The following is a 15,354-nucleotide window of genomic DNA, read 5'->3' as shown; positions in this document are numbered from 1 at the left end:
CGGCTGCGCCAGGAAAAACTGTTCATAAATCTTTGAAATGGCGTGTTGACTCTCTCCGATGGCAGTAAGTAAGGTCTCAGGGTACTTTACAAAGTGCTGTTTTGTCTTGTTGGTTAATATAATGATAAAAGGAACGCCTAAGAGATTGATGGGCCCATAGAGCGGCGGAGATTGGATATTTAAACTAAATTCAGGAGGTGGAGGCTGTGCCGGTGTAGCAGAAGGGTGTTGTAAGAATCACTGTTGGTGTTTTGGTAGTAAAACTATCACAGGTGCGCACACATACACACACACACCAGTGTACATCATGCATCAGTCTGTCTGTCCTGTTATGAGGAAATAAAGTGTAGTGGGAATATTTTATGGTATCTGTCTTTGTTTGTTGCTCCTGTTGTGATGTGTAATGCATCAGGTTGCCATGTTCCTTAGCTAATAGAGAGCATATGTTTCTATTTTTGAGGGCCCCTTGTGTCTACCTGTCTCGTCGTTGTGTGTATTTTCGGCTATGTGTGTAGTTGAGTTCTGTCTTGCGTTCCATGGGGAGTTGTGCGATGTTATTAACCAGCTACATTTTGGTTGTCTTGTCAGCCAGCTTGACGGAGGCGAGGCGAGTGTGTCGTGGCTCTCCGTTCGCTGTGTATTCGTCTGTTTCCATAGATACCTCCGTATCCATCTGTTTGATCACGGTATAAAAGACATGCTCTATATTTAGCTGCTCATCAGATGTGGTATTTTAGAACAGTAAGTCTCCTCTAATCATCCTTCAATAGAGGAGAAGCCCGCTCTCTCTCTTTCGCTCTTTCTCGCCATCTCTCTCTCTCTCTCTCTCTCTCTCTCTCTCTCTCTCTCTCTCTCTCTCTCTCTCTCTCTCTCTCTCTCTCTCTCTCTCTCTCTCGCTATTTCTCTATTTCTCTCTCTCTCCCGCTATTTCTCTCTTTCTCTATTTCTCTCTATCTCTCTCTTTCTCTTGTTCTCTTTTTCTGTGTCGTTCACCATGGCTGTGTTTTCTCTTCTCTTTTATGTGCTGAGAGTGAGCTCCCCGCTCTCCCCAGAGGAGTGTGTGTGTGTGTGTGTGAGGCTGTAATTAGTAGCTCCGCTGCGTCAGCGTTAGCTAGCGTCACAGTGTAACACTTGGCTCCCCAGCCTTCTCTTTCCCTCCCTCTCTCACACACACGCGCGCTCACGCACACACGCGCGCTCACGCACACACACATCTAGCAAGGGTTTCATGTGATGTAGGCTTATCTGTGTGTCTCGATTTTGTCTTCACAACACCTACTCAACACTCTGTCTTGTCCTACCAGCATCTGTCTCTGTGCTGTTGTCAACAGATTGTGTGGCAGCATGGTTATAACTTATGTGTTCTCTGGCCCATCCTCACTGCACTGCATACACACACAAGCATTAACCAAAACATAGAGGGACACAGCCTACCCCGCCAGCATGCATATCACACCTTGTGTACTCCTCCAATTGATGTGTGAAATGACAAACTTGTTTCTCCTCTCTCTCTCTTTCCCTCGTACCTTTTCCCTTATTTCTACTCCACTGTACTTTGCTCTACTATTGTAGATGGGATGGGTCGAGTCTTGGCGCAGGACGTTTACGCCAAAGACAACCTGCCTCCATTCCCTGCGTCAGTCAAAGATGGCTATGCCGTGCGAGGTGAGATGCCAGGACTAGTGGGCGTACAGTAGTTTGAGCGATTACAAACATTCAATGCTCGACTTTAATGCTTGTTTTTGTGTCTTTGACCATTGCACCCTTCAGCTATTTATGTCTCACAGTTCTCTCGCTCTCTCCTGCTATCGCTTTCCCCATCCATCCCTCCTTCTCTCTCTCTTCCTCTCAGCGGCTGATGGTCCTGGGGATCGCTTCATCATTGGAGAGTCACAGGCAGGACAGCAGGTGAGGTCCTTTACAGTTTGTGGGCCCTGATATTCTGGAGTGTTGCTTTGAACGTACTATAACAAGAGCTTCTTTCCCTTTTCCTGTGTGAGTCCGTGTATTCCCATGGGCTGTCCTGCAGTGTGGAGTTACACAGGTCACTGGCTCAGCTGTGATTACAAGACTCCACAGAGACAGACCATGTCCTCTCTCTACCTCTACACAGAGTTATATTGGGCTCTACTCTACACACAGACCCCGTCTCTGCAACGCTCCGCTCGGCTTTCTTACAATTGTCACACGGCCTCCACTATGGAGCCTCATGTTCAAGAGTTGCTCAAGTGCGTCTTGTGAAAATGGCGTACAGTTGATTAGATTTTTCCCAATTGAAATGTTAACACTACTCCATGCCGGCAGTTATAATGCATAATTATGCCGCTATAATGCCTTAAAAGTCTAGCCATAAGCATGTTTAACACCTATTTATAATGTTCAACTTGTGTGTGTCCCTATAGCCCACCCACACGGTGATGCCGGGTCAGGTGATGAGGGTGACAACGGGGGCTCCTATCCCCTGTGGGGCGGATGCTGTGGTGCAGGTGGAGGACACTGAACTGCTCCGGGAGTCTGAGGACGTGAGTCAACTTCCTGTCCCAATCTCAATTTGTCACAACGAGCTTTATTGGAATACACTGTACAATAACATACGATCTGTCTCTCTCCTCTCTCTTTCTCAACTCACTCCCCGTTTCCCTCAACACTCTCATCTGTCTCCTGTACCTCCTCTCCACCAACTGACAGCTTTTCTATATTGTACATACACTTACTCGTCTGCCACAATCCTCTTCCTTACAATATACTGTACTGTATTTTCTTCACTAAACCTGTATGTCGTTGCAGGGCACAGAAGAGCTGGAGGTGCGGATCTTGGTACAGGCACGCCCTGGACAGGACATCAGGTGAGCGAGAACTTTTAGGTTGTACCAATCAGGACTGGTGGGGTCAATTCCATTTAAATCCAGTCAATTCAGGAAGTAAACTGAAATTCCAACTTTCCTTATTGCTGTTCTGTATCAGTACTATACCACACAGTGCCAGCCCTCTATCTCCCCTCCCTCCAGGCCTATAGGTCATGATATAAAGCGTGGGGAGTGTGTCCTGTCCAAGGGAACCCACATGGGCCCCTCTGAGATTGGCCTGCTGGCCACCGTAGGAGTCACTGAGGTGGAAGTGCAAAAGTTCCCCGTGGTGGCTGTCATGTCCACTGGCAACGAGGTGAGCGCAAGCTCGCATGCATGCACACACATTTTTGCCTTCTCTCATGGTGTCTTTAATACCTGGGTTTGAAGTTAGCGAGGCGGGTACGACAGCAACCGATTAATGGGTGGAATCCCAGGTCTGATGGGAAGATCTTGCAGGATGTGAGATGGTTTCCGATAGACAATGGATAATAAAGTAATCTTCTGTGTGTGTGTGTGTGTGTGTAGCTGTTGAACCCAGAGGATGACCTGCACCCAGGGAAAATCCGGGACAGTAACAGATCTACACTGCTGGCCACCATTCAGGAGCACGGATATCCTACCATCAACCTGGGCATCGTCGGAGACAAGTCAGTGAACATAACCCTCAATAACTATAGGCTTGTCTACCCTCCTAGAAAACATTGGGCCGGTTTCCATGGACACACATTACTCCTAGTCCAGGACTAAATCTGTGTCTGCAGAACTGTAGATAGATATATATATATACGATCAGAAAGATGGCAGGGTCTAAACTATGACCGTTCCCCTACAGCCCAGACGACCTCCTCAATGCCCTGAACGAGGGCATTAGCCGTGCTGATGTCATCATCACCTCAGGGGGCGTGTCCATGGGAGAGAAGGTAAGAACAAAATTAAATGTTTATTTATTTTTAAAGAGAGGGAGAGAAGGGGATGCGAGGTGGGGCAGCGAGAGGTCACTGTGTGTTTGTGAGAGCGAAATCAATTCCATCATGGCTAGATAGTAGGGGCTGGAACTCATTTTGGAATTCGCCACAACAGTTTGTTTTCTATGTTGAACCTCACGTACTGTCCAAGTCATGCACTCTGCTGCCATCTGTTGTTCTGACCCAGCTGTTACTCCTTAGTGATGAAGAGGCTGGTTTGGCTGACCTTTTGTATGTTTACTGCTTAGCTGAGTTCTCTGCTTCCCTCTTTGGGGTTTTCTGCTCCAATTACTTCTGTTATTGGATGACAAATTTACACCTCACCATCTGTCAGAGACTGGCAGACATGTTAGAGATGCACGAAGTTTCCATTCGATTCGAAGTGTAACCCTCTCCCATGTATTCTTTGCAATATCAGAATCGATTCAGTGAACTTTATTGGCATGAAATACACTGTAAATACAATATAATATCATACAATGTATCTCCTTGTGTTTCAGGACTACTTGAAGCAGGTGCTGGACATTGACCTCCATGCCCAGATCCACTTTGGACGGGTCTTTATGAAGCCAGGGTGAGACGTGATGGGGATTATTTAAAAAAATAAAAAATAAAAAAACAACAATATTATGGTACCAAAGTTTATGCCTTCTTAATTCATGAAGTGAGGGTGGTTTAGAAGAGATGAATAGCCAGTCATGAAGGTCTCACTCAGTTTTGTCTTCTCTACTCTTTAGTCTTCCCACCACGTTCGCCACTGTAGACATTGACGGGGCACGGAAACTGATATTTGCTCTACCAGGTATTTCTTATTGAGATCTGCATGTCATGTGTACTGTGTGTGTACAGTATTTTGTGTGTGTTTGTGTGTATATATGTTGTTGTTGAGTCTCAGGACTGGCAGGGGACCGCTGGTCTTGACAGATCTCAGGCACTCGCCTGTGTCTCTGCTCTGAGTCCAAAACGCCACCATTTACCAACCAAATATGTTTCCTTGAGGGAAACATGTTGTATTAATCCAGCAGCATGCCCTCAGACAGAGGTAATGTTCCTCTTTAATCACACTCCCCTTTCAGTTTCCACAGCATCCTGGAACCCTTCCAACCCACAGCAGCCATTTTTTTTCTCTCCGATTTGATCATTTTCATTTAGTAAATGAGTTGTAATTAGTATTAGAACTATGTTTGTGTGAGGGAATGTCTGTTTTGTATTTTTATATAAGCCCTCCAAAACCGTGCTCCTGTGTTTTATCTCAAACCCACACAGCCCAAAAACTCAAACCACAGCCAGCCCTGACCCCCATCCAACCAAACCTGAAATTTGACCCACCCAACCAACCAAAGTGCCCTACCTCCTCTCTTACTCAAGCCTGCTGACAACAGCCTCTTGTCCCTCTACTTTCCTAGCATTCGACCTGGCCCTCCACACCTCTTCAAAAGCCCCAGACCTGGACCCCTTAATCCCTTGCCCAGGCCCCCTGCTTCTGCCCGTCCTATTGCCAACCTGCCCCAGCCCCCCTGCCTTGTCTCTGCCCGTCCTACATATGACCGGAGGGCTAGTCTGTGGCTGTGGTGACCGCCACTCTTTTTATATTCCCCCTTTAAGGTAATTTCACCTTCAGAGACACAGGCGCCATTCGCATCGACCCTGTGCCCGACAGTGAGGCAAGCAGGGTGCCCATGCCACCGCCCCCGCGCGGAAGTAGGTGCTACCAACCTGGTCGACCATACTGTACCGTTCAGTGTGCTGCTCTCTACCTGAAAGCAAGCTTTCTTCAACTGAGCTCAGAAAACGGAATTTAAACTGAAAATGGGAAATGTTTTTTTTCTTTAAGAGTGCTTAACTGAAACTCGACCCAACTCAAATGATATGGGCTTCAAATTATCTAAAAAAATTATAACTTTTTATCAGGCTAAATGGATAAATTTTATTTTTGTCTCCCAGACTTTGGGCATGTTTGGGGGCATTTTTGTCTGTTTTTTATTGGTGATTAAACTAAACAAGATCACTACACCTTTTAGTGAACCCAAACTTGAATCTTAACAAAAGATAAAATAAACTTTAGTTTTTCTTTACTTATGTGATTTTTCTGTTCTGTTTTCTGAGAGAGAAATATTGTTTTGTTTCTTTAACGTTTCTGTGGCGTTGCTGTTGGTTCTGTCGCTCCTCGTTTTGTTTCTCAGTGTGTCCCCGAGCCGCTGTGAATATCTATCCCATGATTCCATGCTGTTGCTTGTTGTTGTGATTTGAGAGCGCCGCTCACCCTCTCCACCTGCTATTGCTACCCCTCACCTCTGCTTGTTGGTGTAAAGAGACAGCACTCACAAACTTGTCCCACTCTCCCCAAAGCGCTCTCACCCACCAGTCCCTCTTTGAACATTTAAAAAGGCAGAAGCGTACATTTCTCACCTGTCTGCCTCCCCATCCCTCCAGCCCCAGCCCAGGTCCACAGCCGCAGCCTGGGCCGCATACTGACAGGACAGTGGGGTGAAGAAAACCACTGCCCTATGCACTGAGCCCTTTTCCTGTCCTACAGGAGCTACTAGCTGGAGCATGTCAACAACAACAATGCTCCTCAACCCCAACCCGTCCAAACCTTCCCAGGCCTATCCTGCCGTCTCCCTCCTCAGCCCTGAACAGTGGTAATGTCCCCTCCTTGTCTCCCTCTCATCCTCAGCACCTCTCTCTCTGTTGGTCAGGTAACCCAGTGTCTGCTGTCGTCACCTGTAACCTCTTCGTCATCCCTGCTCTGAGGAAGATGCAGGGGATCCTGGACCCTCGACCCACCATCATCAAAGCCAGGGTAGGTTAACAGCACTGGCTGTTATGGAGGGTTTCTGGACACTAGGTCGTAAAATACAGGTTAAGACAGTGTAATAATTAAAGGCAGTAGCGTTAAAAAATGAACACATTTATTGGAACAGCGCTGTTGCTGATTCTAAACGATTAACATTGATAACGTGACCAACGGTCGGTAAATAAAGTTATAAAGTGGCTGTAGGTCATTTTAAAAACATTTACAGTGCATTCAGAAAGTATTCAGACCCCTTGGCTTTTTCCACATTTTGTTACGTTACAGCCTTATTCTAAAATGGATACAATCATTTTTTTCTTTCATCAACTTACACACAATACCCCGTAATGACAAAGCAAAAACAGGTTTTTAGAAATGTTTGCAAATGAATTAAAAATAAAAACAAAAATAACTTATTTACATAAGTATTCAGACCCTTTGCTATGGTACTCGGTATTGAGCCCAGGTGCATCCTGTTTCCATTGATCATCATTGAGATGTTTCTACAACTTGATTGGAGTCCACCTATGGTAAATTCAATTGATTGGACATGATTTGGAAAGGCACATACCTGTCTATATAAGATCCCACAGTTGACAGTGTATGTCAGAGCAAACCCAAGAAGACTCGAGGCTGTAAATGCTGCCAAAAGTACTTAAACAAAGTACTGAGGAAAGGTTCTGAATACTTATGTAAATGTGATATTTCTTTTTTTTTTTGCAAACATTTCTAAAAACTTGTTTTGCTTTGTCATTATGGGGTATTGTGTGTAGACTGATGAGGGGGGGAAAAACAATTTAATCCATTTTAGAATAAGGCTGTAACGTAACAAAATGTGGGAAAAGTCAAGTGGTCTGAATACTGAATACTTTCCACAGTTATTCTATGTGTTTTCTGAGTAGTTGGCTGAAATTCACTACAATTGTTTATTTTCACTTTGATGGCAAACTTTCTGTACTGCTAACATTCACTTCCAGTCATTTTCACACCGGCGCTAGTCCAATTAATGTATTTATTTTCTAACGCATCTGCATGGAATTATTACGTTGTCTTACGTTATTACGTTGTACTACCTAGTCTGGACACGGCTGAAATACAGGCACATAATGAAAAAGCGTGCCACCTTGCAGTCATGGTCCTTGGAGCCAGATATGCGGGTCCTTCGAGCTTGCTGCATAAGTTAGGGAGTTTGAGCGAGAGCTGGAGAGGGTTTTATACACATAGCAAATACGTTGGGGTTTAAAGTTGAGTGATGTCGTCATCCTGCGCCCTGCTCTCTCCTCTGTGTGTGCAAACAGCTGTCCTGCGATGTAAAGTTGGACCCTCGTCCAGAGTACCACCGCTGCATCCTGACATGGCACCACCAGGAGCCTCTGCCATGGGCACAGAGCACAGGTATTATCACATACTAAGTAATTACACAATAGTTTGTCCGCATGCGTTTGCATGGACAAATGGATAAGGGAAAATGCTTCTCCGAAAGTTTATCCTTGTCATTTTATTGACTCTTTCTGTCTCCCCACCCTCCTCTCCCTCTATCCCTTTCTAACCACCCTCTCTATCTCACTCTCTTTCTCCCCTTCTACAGGAAATCAGATGAGTAGTCGACTGATGAGCATGAGAAGTGCCAACGGGCTGCTGATGTTGCCTCCTAAAACAGAGCAATACGTGGAGCTGCATAAAGGAGAGGTTGTGGATGTGATGGTCATAGGACGACTATGATGATGTCATCTTACAGGGACAGATAGATAGACAGGAAGAGGAAGTGGTGCATGTCCACATATCATAACTATTCTGTAATATGTAACGGCACAGCTAGTTTTTATTGATTTGGATAATAAAGTTGATCAAGTATAATTAATCACGAACACAAAATAAAAGAGTACATACATTGATCATGAAAATATTAATTTGAAAAGATCATTGTATTTCAAAGACAAAATGTAATACCTTTTAAAAGTGGAGAAAAAATATATATAAAACATAAGAGATTTATTCTGTAATATATTATATTATTATTATAAGTATCATGATTATTATGATAATTATTAATATTATATTATCATATTAAGCAACTCTTGTTTCTCTTTCATCCTTGCAATTGCTTTGTGTGTTCAACCCTAGACCTTATAGATAGATAGCAGTAGCATTTCAATAGGAAGCTGTAGGTGCTTAACAGGATTAAAAAAGAAAGCCTAATTTCTTATCTCACAAAAAGGTTAAAAATACATCTTTTTTTTTACAACGAAAACCCTTTTGAGATTGTCAGAATTCCCCCTTGGTCTATGTTCCGATTCTCCACCCTTCTCCTAAAGTGTGCACTTGCACACTCCCAGTCATTTAAATGCATGGGTTTGGTGTAGGCATTGGCTGGAGGGAGTTTCCACCATTTGCTAAATCAATGCAAGAAAGTACATTTACATTTACATTTAAGTCATTTAGCAGACGCTCTTATCCAGAGCGACTTACAAATTGGAGTATACAGGAAAAGAGTGGAGAATCAGGATGTAACCTTGGTGCTCTGGCTTGATAGGAGGAGTGCTTTCAGGATCCTGAGGGTGCCTTTAGGTGACAGCTATCTTAACCTCCCTTTAGTATTCTTCTCTTCTATGCCACATTATATGGGCTTCATTATGCTTCATAATGGCTTCACACAGCTTTGCTTGTCGTTTATCTTGTGAGTCGTGTTTATGTGCGCAGTGCCAAAAGTGTCGGGCATCATGATGAGAACTGGGCCTGTATTTATAAAGTGGCTCTGAGTAGGAGTGCTGATCAAGGATCAGGGCCCGTATCCACAAAGCATCTCCGTGTAGGAGTCCTGATCTAGGATCTGTCCATATAATCTTATTCATGATGATCTAAAATACAAAACGGATCCTAGATCAGAACTCCTACTCTAGGATTCTAAGCATTTCGCCTCACCTGCTTTATCATCTGCTAATCTGTGTACGCGACAAATTAACTTTGATTTGATTTTTATTTTAGATGCTTTGTGGATGCAGGCCCAGGTCCCCCCGGTCTATATAATCTTATTAATGATGATATATAAAACTAAACTGATCCTAGATCAGCACTCCTACTCCTTTATGAATACATTAAAGGTGGAAGAAGTCAGCGGCCCCGCTTCGTCAGTCTAACCTCACCTGGTACTAAAGTCCCACCCAGAGATATGTATATCCTGGCTCTGGTTCCACCCTGTCCCCTACCCTTCTACTCTACCAACACCCCACTCTCCCCCCACCCTCACCCTTCCAGGACTGCTCACCTCACACACACTAGTACAGATAGGTGAGGGACCTGGAGTAGGGAGAACTTTATTTTATTTGTTTAATTTCAGAAGGAAGAAACAGCTTATTTAAAGTGCTGACTGCCTTTTTAACAACTATTAAAACAATGTACAGAAAAATAAATAAATAAAAAAGAGTGATATTGTACAGATATTATGGTGACCAGCACTCCTAAAGAAATTAATGAAGCAATGAGGAGATATTGAACTCTGTACTATAAAAAATTCTGTAACAATATTGATGAAACTGATGAAAAATTAAAAATCCTTGATCATTATGTAAAACAATTAGTTCAGTCTCTTATTTATAAACGGACATGTCCTCTTGGAAAAATCTAACTAGTCTATGTTACGCTACATAGAGTACATAAAAGTATGTGTTTCTACAGCATTGGTCCTTGATTTGATTGCTTTGATTTCAGCAAAAAGCGTTGAAGAAAAACACTGCATTTTAAAATGTAATTTACCCTTTTACTTTATAGATGTAAAGTCATATATCATTGGACAAGATATATCATTGTTTAACGTCCTGTGAGCAACATTGACCAATCGCGAATATTGTTTCATGAATGTAACGTTACCTGTGGCGCTGTGGAGCAAATGGGAGACCCTTGACGTCTCAACCCTTGAGTTGGAAATGACTTCTAATAATGCAAGGCTACGGCGGGAGAGAGGTTCTCGACTGATATTGTGGCACTAAGTTAGCAAAGTTGAGTCTTTCATCACTCAGTTGATACAAAACCAATGGAGGAACATTGAACACCTCAATGAAGGTTATCTTTTTGAAAGCGTTGCGGGAAAAAGTGAGTAGTTCTCTTTCATTTCAAATGTATTTTGGGGTGGCATTGTTTGCAACAGGTTGCCAGGAAGCTAACGTTAGCTAGCTAGCATGCTAGCATTATCTAGCGCGAGCTTTTAAAGTTTATGCTACATGGTAAACTAGCATAATAGAGAATTTCACATCAGGTTGAACTAAAGCTGTTGACATTTCAATTGTGTGAGTTAACCACAAAATAGTGTATTTTCTTGTGTAAAATTATCACCGAAATGTCCATGTCGCTTTTCATCCGAACCCATGTCACAGCGGAAATTGTCGCAATGCCAGGCTAGTTGGCTTAGAAGCTAGCAGAACGGACTAGTATCTAGCCCAACCCATAGAAATGGAATGATTCTAGCTATTTCTATGGCCCTACCTGTTGCGTGTGTGAAGTTTGGGTGCCTTCATTGATGCACTGTTTAAACAGGCATTTTGTTTACATCTTTTGAATAAGAACGTTTTACATTTGAGTTCTGCTACTAGCTCGCAAGGTGGAATTCTACCTATGGAAAGGGCTCATGCGTCTCAAAATTCTGGTATTACAGCCTGGAGTCCGGACGCCAGGTTTCGTTTCTTACAACCAAGGCACTACTGTATTATGTCTCAACGTTAGATTTAACCAGTTTACCAGTTCAGTACAGATGCATGATGTCGACAAAGGGGATTAGGAGGCTGTCATTCTATTTTTGACAGCAGTGCAATACAGTCTGACCAGATAGTCATCAATCAACGTAGACTGGTGATCTTCATTTGGTCACCAGCTCTCAACTATCAGCACTGAAGTATACTGTACCACTGAGGTTATGCCAGTATTGTGATAAATCATTTCATTCAATGTTTGTCTGACCAAAGCGTCAGTGACTAACAAATTATTTTTTTGGTACATTACAGTATTAAATGTACAGGTCACACCGAAAAGCAACACACAATGAATGGTATCAATGAAGCCCACATCCAGGTACTGTAGATGGCTACAACCTTATCAATCAGGCAGTGCATGCACTGGTCACTTTTTACCTACAGCCTGAGACTTTCTTGGCTAAAAAGAACAGTTCCAATCTTATCAGTTTACTTAATCACGTGCCTCCAGTCAGCTGACAGTGTTATGCTATTCACAGATAAGGCCAATTTTTTTAATTATAATTTTTAACATTTTCTTTGGGTGGTCTGCATCCGATCACTCACCTAAAATAGCCAGGAAGGACCCTACCCACCTTGCTTATCAACACCTTTGAAAGTGGTTGGTTTTCCCTGAGAATCAGTGTTGTATTGTCAACAATAAATCAAATCAAACTTTATTTTCCACATGTGCCGAATATAACAAGTGTAGACTTTACCGTGAAATGCTTACTTACAAGCCCTTAACCAACTGTGCAGTTCAAGAAGAACAACATATATACCAAGTAGGCTAAAATAAAAAGGCTATATACCCGGGGCACCGGTCGGAGTCAGTGTGCAGGGGTACAGGCTAGTTGAGGTAAGCTCTACTTTTATTTGGGGGCGAAGTGACTATGCATAGGTAACAAACAGTGAGTAGCAGCTGTGTACAAGAGGGGGGGGGGTCAATGTAAATTGTCCGGTGGCAATTTTTATGAATTGTTCAATAGGGTCTCAATTCTCAAATTAGCCTGTGCTATCATTTCTGATGATAAGCTACAGAATGCAGAAAACATAAGTGTTCCCTTTATGTTGACATGAAGCTATTCAGCTACCTTTATCTCTGAAACTTCCCCTCATTCATCAACAGCTGAGTGAGCCCAAACAAAATTGACTCCCAACTATTATGACTTATGCATTCTAATACACTTTCAGAATGAGTTAATAATAAAAAATACAAACTTTGCAAGAGGTTGGCCCTGAAGACACTTTACTCATAGTCTAGCCTATAGCTTTTGCAAATTTTGTAAACATAACAGTTGTACATGGAGGTCTTCTGACTTTCACAAATTCAGACCTTTAGGGACACATGCAAAGTGGTCATTCTGGTCAACTATGCCCAGCAACAGCAAGTCGAAAATGGCGTTTGCTACTAGGCCTACTGCCAGGACTGGACTCCTTGGTTTATGGGCTACATTTGTAGATTAGACTAGCTGCTTGGATCTCTCTGACTCTGTATCGGTTTCAGTGATAGCCAGGGAGAGGGAAAATTAAAGTGCTAATGCTTCTCCCTGTCGAGTCATGTTACCTAGCTAGCAGCGCTGATCTGACGAACTTCCTGGAAGTGTGTGTGTCCAGTGTCCAGCCAGTCTCTCCTATGTAGCTCATGTAATGGCATCACCTCATAGGTACAGTATATCTTCTGCGAACAAAGAGCTAGGCTGTATCAGGTATTTTTCTCTTGTCATTTATCCTACTTGTTTATTGTGTGAGGAAGCTCATAGCAGCCTACTTTCACATTTTATTTCAAACACACACACAGTTATTTCAAACACACACAGTGAGGTGAGGACTGTTGAGCACGTCTGCAGTGATCAGGGCCTGCTCCGGGAGGGACTGGACCCAGGCCAGGAACGCACAGTAACTCAGTGTTCTCTCTGACCTGTTTGTCCCCCAGGAATTCTCAATCTGTCACTCACTCACTGTGAGGGGAATCACTGTCCCCCCCCCCCCTGCTGTCTGCTGTTAATTTAGCCCCTGCGTGCTTTTACTGCTCTCCTCTATTCAGAACAGACCTCTGTTCAAGATGGTGCTGAAGACCCCTCAAGAATAGCATAGCACCCGCTAGAAAGATTTTATTAGTACATGTACACAACATATTACAAGCACTCCTATGCAATGACCAAGCAACCCCATGTTTGTTTCAGAATTACTTATTATTCCCACTTACTGGCTAGAATTTAGAAACGGCTCTGTCTGACCTTTTCAACCAGGGGGGCATTTGGTTGTCCACTCAGCCATGGTTGACTAGCCAGAGACAGAAGCTGTGTTCGAATACTCATACTAACTATACTATTTGTGACATAAATTGAGTATATAGTAACGGATATAGTTAGGATGTTGTACTACATTTTCCAAAATACGACGTATACAAGCAGTGGACACTATTTCCGTTCTTTTAGGGCCCATAATGTGATTAATCAGAAAATGGGCGTGGCTTCGCCACGTTTTCAGATTTGAAGAAAATGGTGGAAAATATGCAGCTGAAGTCCGAGTGTATGCAAATTCATTGTTTTAACTCATGACAAATGCTGAGCAGTGTAATGACTTTTCAAATAATTTATGTTGGCTGACAATTTGTAGCTGCGCTATCCTTATAAACCACATAGCATATGATTACAGCAGTAGGTACTAGCTAGCTACCTAACATAAGTTGGCTACTAAGGGTTGTTCGTAAGTTCAATCTTGAGTGCCAGAGTGCCCTCTGGGTGTTTGTAAAATGAGCGTTGTCAATTTGTCCGTTCTAAATTCGGCGCGCACACTGGACGCTCTGGAGGAGGAGTAGAGTTGAACTGAACGTTCTGAACTCAGTCAAGCACCCAAGCTAACTGGCTAACGTTGGCTAGCTTGCTAGCTACTTCCATACACAAATGAGAGAACACCTCACTCTGACCGTTTTACTCACCATAGCAGAGCTGGTTAGGCTGTTTCATGTTATCCAGAGCATTGTTGACTAACTGCTACTAGCAACAATATAATTAAGCTTTTTTTGCCGACGTTTACTGACATCAGCCATATTAAACGGGTGTTGAGTGTTCGTAAATTTGGCCGTTATTCTGCACTCTGGCACACTGAGTGCTCTGAAATCGGATTAGATAGCCAGAGTGAATTTAGGAACACAACCTAATAATCAAGTCATACTTCGCTAAGTGGTATAGTCGTTGTGTGTTCTTAATGGACATTGTTAATGAAGTCATATGATGTCTAGCTAGTAATTTGTTATGCTAGCAAGAAGTTGCATAGCAACAGCATCAACTTCCGGTAGACAGGCAAAGGGCTATTACGCTCAACTGAAAAGAGACTGTTCGTTTACAGTATACTAAAATGAACTAATAGTATGTAATATATACTCATTAAGTATGTAGTATACAGTATGTTAGTATTGGAATTTGAACACAGCTAGAGCGTTCTATTTATCTAACTAAAAATGCTTTGGTAAGTTAACCGAGCTACCATTTATCTACACTGCCAAGTTGAAGGCCATGGTCTACTTTTGAGCATATAGAATATCTGAAAACACTCCACTTTAATTTAGGAAGAGTTTGATCGCTGATAAGTGTACTTCTGCAACACGTTATCAAAATGTTAGACTGTAAATGCCATGATCTTATATGGACTAAAGGTTTTTGTATTTCCCCCTTTATTTCTCTCCCCACCATCACACTTCCCTTCTCTCCGCCCCCTCTCTCTACACCCCTCCTGGTACTAGGTGGTACGGTACATCACTGTTTCCCCTTCCCTGGAATTTTCAATATTCCGTGTTGGAATGTGGAATGAGAGTTCTGGAGAAGATAACAATCCTGGTCTGTTTCTTCTCCACAGTGACGGGCTGAGAGGATAGGATACACTGGCCCACAGCTGAGGTGTTATGGGGATTTTACTTAGCATTCTCTGATAGGCCTAGTTGATTTGTCTGGCCTATATTTCTGTCCTTTTAATATGAGCCAAGAAGTGAGTATAAAAGCACCATTTGGGAATGCAAATAT

At 43.0% G+C, this 15,354-nt stretch overlaps 2 protein-coding genes across 19 annotated transcripts in view; both read left to right on the top strand.

Moving 5' to 3' along the window:
* The window catches only part of LOC129812062 (gephyrin-like), a 113,777-nt gene extending 103,595 nt beyond the window's left edge, over nucleotides 1–10,182 (top strand). For 11 of the 17 annotated variants that reach the window (XM_055863974.1, XM_055863981.1, XM_055863980.1 and 8 more), the window contains 13 exons: nucleotides 1,573–1,665; nucleotides 1,853–1,908; nucleotides 2,403–2,522; nucleotides 2,788–2,846; nucleotides 3,009–3,162; nucleotides 3,375–3,496; nucleotides 3,682–3,769; nucleotides 4,315–4,388; nucleotides 4,552–4,616; nucleotides 5,420–5,515; nucleotides 6,514–6,617; nucleotides 7,907–8,003; nucleotides 8,197–10,182. In XM_055863974.1, the coding sequence (XP_055719949.1) occupies nucleotides 1,573–1,665; nucleotides 1,853–1,908; nucleotides 2,403–2,522; nucleotides 2,788–2,846; nucleotides 3,009–3,162; nucleotides 3,375–3,496; nucleotides 3,682–3,769; nucleotides 4,315–4,388; nucleotides 4,552–4,616; nucleotides 5,420–5,515; nucleotides 6,514–6,617; nucleotides 7,907–8,003; nucleotides 8,197–8,330 (1,262 nt within the window). In that variant the 3' untranslated portion in view covers nucleotides 8,331–10,182. The remainder of the gene's footprint in view (nucleotides 1–1,572; nucleotides 1,666–1,852; nucleotides 1,909–2,402; nucleotides 2,523–2,787; nucleotides 2,847–3,008; nucleotides 3,163–3,374; nucleotides 3,497–3,681; nucleotides 3,770–4,314; nucleotides 4,389–4,551; nucleotides 4,617–5,419; nucleotides 5,516–6,513; nucleotides 6,618–7,906; nucleotides 8,004–8,196) is intronic. The other 6 variants (XM_055863983.1, XM_055863979.1, XM_055863988.1 and 3 more) reach the window with 1 other exon arrangement.
* A 329-nt stretch (nucleotides 10,183–10,511) lies between these two features.
* Nucleotides 10,512–15,354, top strand: part of LOC129812063 (protein PALS1-like) — a 53,032-nt gene continuing 48,189 nt past the window's right edge. For both annotated transcript variants that reach the window (XM_055863992.1, XM_055863993.1), the window contains exon 1: nucleotides 10,512–10,697. The gene's annotated coding sequence lies outside the window, so the exon portion shown is untranslated. The remainder of the gene's footprint in view (nucleotides 10,698–15,354) is intronic.

The sequence above is a fragment of the Salvelinus fontinalis genome, chromosome 15 (assembly GCF_029448725.1).
Source record: "Salvelinus fontinalis isolate EN_2023a chromosome 15, ASM2944872v1, whole genome shotgun sequence".
Classification (NCBI taxonomy): Eukaryota; Metazoa; Chordata; class Actinopteri; order Salmoniformes; family Salmonidae; genus Salvelinus; species Salvelinus fontinalis.
Note: the sequence above shows the minus strand (reverse complement) of the source record. Positions and strands in the feature narration are given on the sequence as shown.